This window comes from Pseudophryne corroboree (assembly GCF_028390025.1).
Source record: "Pseudophryne corroboree isolate aPseCor3 chromosome 3 unlocalized genomic scaffold, aPseCor3.hap2 SUPER_3_unloc_37, whole genome shotgun sequence".
NCBI classification, from domain to species: Eukaryota; Metazoa; Chordata; class Amphibia; order Anura; family Myobatrachidae; genus Pseudophryne; species Pseudophryne corroboree.
Genome location: NW_026967527.1, coordinates 890,463 through 899,736, shown reverse-complemented (window position 1 = coordinate 899,736; position 9,274 = coordinate 890,463). Strand labels below are relative to the sequence as shown.

The 9,274-nt window shown below is 44.8% G+C and overlaps 1 protein-coding gene across 1 annotated transcript in view; it reads left to right on the top strand.

The window, feature by feature from the left end:
- Positions 1-6,870: 6,870 nt before the first annotated feature.
- LOC134984116 (oocyte zinc finger protein XlCOF6-like) overlaps positions 6,871-9,274 on the top strand; it is a 40,635-nt gene continuing 38,231 nt past the window's right edge. Inside the window, exons 1-3 of the mRNA XM_063949743.1 lie at positions 6,871-6,941; positions 7,056-7,157; positions 7,313-7,900. Of these exons, the coding sequence (XP_063805813.1) occupies positions 6,908-6,941; positions 7,056-7,157; positions 7,313-7,900 (724 nt within the window). The 5' untranslated portion in view covers positions 6,871-6,907. The remainder of the gene's footprint in view (positions 6,942-7,055; positions 7,158-7,312; positions 7,901-9,274) is intronic.

Genomic DNA, 9,274 nt, shown 5'->3' with positions numbered 1-9,274 from the left:
GGTAACGGCGGGGTCTGCGCCACTTGTATTATGGTAACGGCGGACTCTGCGCCACCTGTTTATGGTAATGGCATGGTCTGCGCCACCTGTATTACGGTAACGGCGGGGTCTGCTCCACCTGTATTACGGTAACGGCGGGGTCTGCGCGGTCTGCGCCACCTGTATTACAGTAACAGCAGGGTCTGCGCCACCTGTATTACGGTAACGGCGGGGTCTGCTCCACTTGTATTACGGTAACGGCGGGGTCTGCGCCACTTGTATTATGGTAACGGCGGACTCTGCGCCACCTGTTTATGGTAATGGCATGGTCTGCGCCACCTGTATTACGGTAACGGCGGGGTCTGCTCCACCTGTATTACGGTAACGGCGGGGTCTGCGCGGTCTGCGCCACCTGTATTACGGTAACGGTGGGGTATGCGCCACCGGTATTATGGTAACGGCGGGCTCTGCGCCACCTGTATTACGGTAACGGTGGGCTCTGCGCCACCTGTATTACGGTAACGGCGGACTCTGCGCCACCTGTATTACGGTAACAGCAGGGTCTGCGCCACCTGTATTATGGTAACGGCGGGGTCTGCTCCACCTGTATTATGGTAACGGCGGGGTATGCTCCACTTGTATTACGGTAACGGCGGGGTCTGCTCCACTTGTATTACGGTAACGGCGGGGTCTGCGCCACCTGTATTACGGTAACGGCGGGGTCTGCGCCACCTGTATTACGGCAACGGCGGGCTCTGCACCACCTGTATTACGGTAACGGTGGGCTCTGCGCCACCTGTATTACGGTAACTGCGGGGTCTGCGCCACCTGTATTACGGTAACGGCTGGGTCTGCGACACCTGTATTACGGTAACGGCCGGGTCTGCGCCACCTGTATTACGGTAACGGCGGGGTCTGCTCCACCTGTATTACGGTAACGGTGGGGTCTGCGCCACCTGTATTACGTTAATTGCGGGTCTGCGCCACCTGTATTACGGTACCGGCGGGGTCTGCGCCCCCTGTATTACGGTAACGGCGGGGTCTGCGCCACCTGCATTACGGTAATAGGACACTAGAGTGTCAGCCACCTGTACAGGGATAATGCAGCACCAGAGGCTGCTCCAGCTGCACTATAACAAGGCACCAGAGGCTGCTCCCCCTGTAGTACAGAACCTGACACCAGAGCTGCTCAGCCTATAGAATAATAATAATATCATTACCTGCTGCCAGACACAGCAATGGCTGCTCTCTGCTCCTGCTGCCTTGTGGGAATGATAGAAGGAAGGCGGAGCTCAGACCAGGGGAAAATGGCCGCCACTCCTGACGTCACTACACGGCCAGCGAACCTATTGCTGCTGCTGGACTGGTCTACAAGAAAATGGCCGCCGGCCTCCTGCACTGATGACATTTATATTAATAATCGTTACAGAGGGCTGGGCTGTGGGCGGGGTGGAGGAGGGGAGGGGCCAGTAACCAGGTAGCAGCGTTGCCAATCATACCCTACTTCCTGCCTGTGCGGTCCACCATACTTCCGTACTGTGCGTTCCACATACAGGAAGTGAGTTTTCGTCGACTGTTGCAGCCTCCCAGTGTCCGTGGAGATCAGGTAATGGCGTCTTACTATACAGGGGGAGCAGCCTGTGGTGTGGTGTCCTGATATTATTATTATACAGGGTGAGCAGCCTGTGGTGTCCTGTTATTATTATACAGAGGGAGCGGTCTGTGGTGTCCTGTTATTATTATTATACAGAGGGAGCAGCCTGTGGTGTCCTGTTATTGTTATTATACAGGGTGAGCAGCCTGTGGTGTCCTGTTATTATTACTATACAGGGGGAGCAGCCTGTGGTGTCCTGTTATTATTATACAGAGGAAGCTGCCTGTGGTGTCCTGTTGTTATTAGTGTTATACAGGGGGAGCAGGTTTTTGTGTACAGTTGTTATTATTATACAGGAACAGAAGCTTGTGGTGTCCTGGTATTATTATTATTACACATTGGGAGTGGTGGTGATGTCCTACAATACTGGAGGAATGGCCTGAGGTGTCCTGCTTTTACAGACATCTGTTGTTATTTTTATACTGGGGTGCAGCCTTTAGTGTCGTTATTATTGTTATTATTATTAATTTTATTATATGTAATTGTGGGGATTGAAAATATTGCTCAGTATGAAGCAAATGTATATCACACACCTGGGAGTGTCACAGTGACATCACTTATATCTATAGCAATAATTCCGGGACAGGACTGGGGAGGTGAGGGGATCTGGGAGCATCACAGTAACATCACTTATATCTATAGTCATAGTACAGGGACATGACTGGGGAGGTGAGGGGATCTAGGAATGTCACAGTGACATCACTTATATCTATAGTAACAACACAGGGACCTGATTGGGGAGGTGAGGGGATCTGGGAGTGTCACAGTAACATCACTTATATCTATAGTAATAATGCAGGAACATGACTGGGGAGGTGAGGGGATCTAGGAGTGTCACAGTGACATCACATATCTATAGTAATGTACCCCCTCTTTTACCTGGGGGTACAGTGTATATGTGCAATGTGCCTCCACCCAAGCTATTTAGAGCCCAATACTCTAATCGCTTAGGAAATAACCTACCCCTGTAGTGGTTGCCTATAACATTAGTATGTGATATAAGCAGATAGGACTATGCACATTTACCTATCATACCTTTCCTTTGTGATTTCAGGCTCTTCCACAGATACGAAGACAGTTCCACAGGTAAGTATACTAGTTTTAATATGTAACAATAGGCCACCTTATACAGTTATATCATATAATACTCAAACCATGAATGGTTCTAATAATATACCCCACCTATACATAATAATATACCCCACCTATACATAATAATATACCCCACCTATACATAATAATATACCCCTCCTATAAATAATAATATACCCCTACTATACATAATAATATACCCCTCCTATACATAATATACCCCACCTATACATAATAATATACCCCACCTATACATAATAATATACCCCACCTATACACAATAATATACCCCACCTATACACAATAATATACCCCACCTATACACAATAATATATCCCACCTATACACAATAATATACCCCACATATACACAATAATATACCCCACCTATACATAATAATATAACCCACCTATACATAATAATATAACCCACCTATACATAATAATATACCCCACCTATACACAATAATATACCCCACCTATACACAATAATATACCCCACCTATACACAATAATATACCCCACATATACACAATAATATACCCCACCTATACATAATAATATACCCCACCTATACATAATAATATACCCCACCTATACATAATAGTATACCCCACCTATACATAATAATATACCCCACCTATACATAATAATATACCCCACATATACACAATAATATACCCCACCTATACATAATAATATACCCCACCTATACATAATAATATACCCCACCTATACATAATAATATACCCCACCTATACATAATAATATACCCCACCTATACATAATAATATACCCCACCTATACATAATAATATACCCCACCTATACATAATAATATACCCCACCTATACATAATAGTATACCCCACCTATACATAATAATATACCCCACCTATACATAATAATATACCCCACCTATACATAATAATATACCCCACCTATGCATAATAGTATACCCCACCTATACATAATAATATACCCCACCTATACATAATAATATACCCCACCTATACATAATAATACACTCCACCTATACATAATAATACACCCCACCTATACATAATAATATACCCCACCTATACATAATAATATACCCCACCTATACATAATAATATACCCCACCTATACATAATAATATACCCCACCTATACATAATAATATACCCCACCTATACATAATAGTATACCCCACCTATACATAATAATATACCCCACCTATACATAATAATATACCCCACATATACACAATAATATACCCCACCTATACATAATAGTATACCCCACCTATACATAATAATATACCCCACCTATACATAATAATATACCCCACATATACACAATAATATACCCCACCTATACATAATAATATACCCCACCTATACATAATAATATACCCCACCTATACATAATAATATACCCCACCTATACATAATAATATACCCCACCTATACATAATAATATACCCCACCTATACATAATAATATACCCCCACCTATACATAATAATATACCCCACATATACATAATAATATACCCCACCTATACATAATAATATACCCCACCGATACATAATAATATACCCCACCTATACATAATAATATACCCCACCTATACATAAGGTAATGCATGCAATACAGAGCATACGATTCCACAAGAAAGTTGTGGGGCTGCGTTTGAAAAACCACCCGGGTTCTCTTACTATAATCGTGCACGGTTGGGGCCCTTTCGTGTCTGTGTATAAGAAGTACTCTGGGTTATATGGGTATCCACTTGGAGCAATTGTCCTCACGATTGTTGAGCAATCCCTACTTCACGGCAATGAATAGCATGGTTTCCATGGAAGATCTAATTGTAGCGCTCCTAGACAACCTGAAACAGGAAGGTAGTACGTGGAGCTCTACACCCTGGAATCCCTGACACCCGTGGTCTACTCGTTACATATAGTGGGGTGATGATCTGTGTTACCTGTCCCAGTATAAGCATAGCCCCACTGTAGATCCGTGGGGGTGGCTCCAGAACGTACAGAAGTCTCTGTTATTGGCACCTGTCTCTGATAGGTGGGGGGTGCTTAGTCTCCCTAGTGTACCATTTCCAAGTTTAGGTGACCCTGCGCCCTCTCCGAGCTGCTTTCATCATTATACACCCCGCACTCTATGACTGCTACCCTGCTGGTCATTATCTAATGGATATGGAGTCTCTAGAGGTGATATTCATACTCCTCAGATCCACCGATGCTGCTGGTCCCTGTGTTACTGTGCTGGGGGCTGGTACTTTAATAGTTAAAGGATGATAGGGGAGTATGCAGATTAGCAGGATTTATATGGGGGCATCCTGCACTTACAATGATAGTGTGCCCGGTCTGGACCTCCCCCCGACTCCGCCTCCACCAACAGCCGGGTTCTTCCTGCGGGTTGGATGGGATGAGGGGCACAGCTCTGCCTCGGGGGGAGGGGGGGGGGACTGTCTGCTACTGCTGGACTCCTGGTAGCTGCTGCCCGCACTGTGGTCTCCTCCCATGTACTAGCCTGCCCCACCAGTGCTCTACCTCCCAGCACTCTCCATGACAACCAGGCACCGGGATGTCCCTGCTCGGATCCACCAGGGGAAATTAACACAGCGCTTCTCACCCGCAGCGGGAGACATCCAATTCCTTTCCCCCACAGGGGCTCTCTCACTCGCAGGGAACCGCCTTCCTGTAATCTCCCTTGTCTCAGCCGCCAGCCTTTTTCTCTCCCCTTAGTCACCCCACCAACAAAACCGCCACTACACGCGCCCAGCCACCTCTCTCAGCACACGGGACCTCTGGAAGCTTCTCCGTGATCTCCCCCGCACACTGCGCGCTTACCAGAGTCCCCTCACCTTCAGCAGGCACAGAATAATAACATGCATAAACACTATACATTATTGGATCACTAGAAACATCCAAGTTATTATCACATATATGGTATACATCAGTTGGCAGCATCTCTATTACCTTATAGATCTACACATTCATTCATTGATTTGCCCCTCATAGTGTCCCAAGGCCTTCAGATCACTAGAGTACTACAGTAATAATACAGGGACATGACTGGGGAGGTGAGGGGATCTGGGAGCGTCACAATAACGTCACTTCTATCTATAGTAATAATACAGGGACATGACTGGGGAGGTGAGGGGATCTGGGAGCGTCACAGTGACATCACTTATATCTATAGTAATAATACAGGGACATGACTGGGGTCTGAGCAGACTTGGGAGTACAGTAACACCAGGGGATATGTCTGGGTGATGACTGGAGAGGTGACTGCTGGGAATGGGACATTATACAGTGGCACCGGGGGATGTGTCTGGGTGATGACTGGAGAGGTGACTGCTGGGAATGGGACATTATACAGTAACACCAGGGGATGTGTCTGGGTGATGACTGGAGAGGGGACTGCTGGGAATGGGACATTATACAGTAACACCAGGGGATGTGTCTGGGTGATGACTGGAGAGGTGACTGCTGGGAATGGGACATTATACAGTAACACCAGGGGATGTGTCTGGGTGATGACTGGAGAGGTGACTACTGGGAATGGAACATTATACAGTAACACCAGGGGACGTGTCTGGGTGATGACTGGAGAGGTGACTGCTGGGAATGGGACATTATACAGTAACACCAGGGGATGTGTCTGGGTGATGACTGGAGAGTTGACTGCTGGGAATGGGACATTATACAGTAACACCAGGGGATGTGTCTGGGTGATGACTGGAGAGGTGACTGCTGGGAATAGGACATTATACAGTAACACCAGGGGATGTGTATGGGTGATGACTGGAGAGGTGACTGCTGGGAATGGGACATTATACAGTAACACCGGGGGATGTGTCTGGGTGATGACTGGAGAAGTGACTGCTGGGAATGGGGCATTATACAGTAACACCAGGGGATGTGTCTGGGTGATGACTGGAGAGGTGACTGCTGGGAATAGGACATTATACAGTAACACCAGTAACACCAGGGGATGTGTCTGGGTGATGACTGGAGAGGTGACTGCTGGGAATGGGGCATTATACAGTAACACCAGGGGATGTGTCTGGGTGATGACTGTATCACTGTGTGTCAGGTTCCTATAAGGTGTCAGGATGTCACTGTCTATGTCTCCATGCAGGAGGGGGAGTAAATAGAGGAACACAGGGGTCTGTACAAGGACGTGATGATGGAGAATCACCGGCCCCTCACATCACTGGGTAAGACTGTCATGTATTGTACAGGGGAGAGCAGGTATGGGGGCCCCCTATATACACACATCACCTGATAATCACATATATACACTGTACTCAGTCACTGTGTGTCTCCTACAGATGGGCCCAGTAACAGAGATACCCCAGAGAGATGTCCCCGTCCTCTGTATTCCCAGGATTGTACAGAGGAGAATCACAGGACCCCACAGGAGGATCAGGTAGGTGGGATTTAGGGTCTCATCCAATATATTACAGTGACTGTCACTATATGATGTTCAGAGAAGCTGTGTGTCTTATACACTGATATTATACTGTTTCACCTCAATTTAATCAAACAATATGCAAATGCCATTGTATTTTTTGGGTTATTTAGGTAGAACATCTTTCTCGTATAAAGGCAGAAGCTATAAGGAGAGTAGAAGAGACGTATGTGACTGATATAAAGGCTGAAGATATAGAGGAAGAAGAGGAGACGTATGTGACTGATATAAAGGCAGAAGATGTAGATGGAGAAGAAGAGACGTATGTGACTGATATAAAGGCAGAAGATACAGAGGGAGAAGAAGAGACGTATGTGACTGATATAAAGGCAGAAGATATAGAGGGAGAAGAAGAGATGTATGTGACTGATATAAAGGCAGAAGATATAGAGGGAGAAGAAGAGACGTATGTGACTGATATAAAGGCAGAAGATATAGAGGGAGAAGAAGAGACGTATGTGACTGATATAAAGGCAGAAGATACAGAGGGAGAAGAAGAGACGTATGTGACTGATATAAAGACAGAAGATATAGAGGGAAAAGAAGAGACGTATGTGACTGATATAAAGGCAGAAGATATAGAGGGAGAAGAAGAGACATATGTGACTGATATAAAGGCAGAAGATATAGAGGGAGAAGAAGAGACGTATGTGAGGGGTGATCAGCAGTGTAAGGAGGAGGAGATCCCTACAGATATCAGCACAGGTGAGTAATAAACACTTATTACAGAAGTCACATATTCTCATTGCTCAGTCACTACAGCAATCTTTTATTGTACACCCTTCTCCGCCATCAGCCCTGTTCTCAGTTGGGTGTTTTTAACACAAGGCTATCCATGACAAACATCAGATGAAGAGAGTTATTACACACATCACTATAGTGTTATTAAAAGTAACAAGCAGAAGTTTATTTTTAGGGATCATATATAAGTAGTATTGTGTTTTTTGTGTAGCGTCTAATTTGTATGGGATCTAAATTTCTCAGTTTAGCAACCTTTTATTAAATAACCTTCATTTTGTTAGATGATGCAGGTATTAAATAACTTCTTGTATATAGTAGACCTATTTGGCCATTTGTGGTCAGGTTTACTATATCTTTACATTTAGCGAGGTGTAGTCGTGGTGTAAAGGACAGAGTGTGATTCCTGATTAGTTAAAAAAACAAATACCAAATACAGAGCAACATCACCAAACAGGTAATTTCAACTTTAAACTTGTCATTTATTTTGTACTGTCTGGACATGGCTACTAATAACAGATGCACAGACATAATTCTTATAGCTATGTGTGTAAATGCTAGAAGCTTAGGAGACAAAATTCCAGAGCTAATTGTGATAATGACCAAGGATAACCTGGATATTGTGTCAATTACAGAGTCATGGTGCAATGAGAATCATGACTGGGCCATAGCTATACCAGGATACAATTTATTTAGGAAGGATAGAATGGTCAGTATAGGAGGAAGGGTAGCAATGTATGTGGGAAAAAAGCAGAAATGCTACTTCAATTAATACAAAACATTGAAGAAAATCTGAGGCCCTTTGGGTCACCACAGAAACCGTGGAGAAGGACATTATTCGCATTGGGGTGATCTGTAGACCACCTGGCCAGGGGCAGGATTTGGACAGGAATCTATTGTTGGACATCACTAAAATGGATTTAAAGGGAGAAGTCATAATCATGGGAGACTTTAATTTAACTGATGCAAATTGGGAGGGGTCTTTTGCAAGTTCAGCTACAAGTGGCAAATTTCTATATTCCTTACAGGGAGCATCTCTCAATAAACAGCAGATATTTCCCTTCGGCATAGAAGAGCGGTCAGGAAAGAAAGAAGTAAACCTCCTTTCTCTATTATCCACTAGAGGACACTGGAGTCTTATACAGTAGGGGTGTGAAGCTTGCAACCGGAGGTGTGGCACAATCTAAAAATTAGTATTGTCTGCACAGCCGGCTCCTCCCCCTTCACATCCCTCAGTTTGAAAAATTGTGCCAAGGAGGTACAAGCACAAGAAGGGAGCACCTCCTCCATTTCAGTACTGAGACTGAGTTAACCTAATGTAAAGGGGGACGAAAGTCTTAA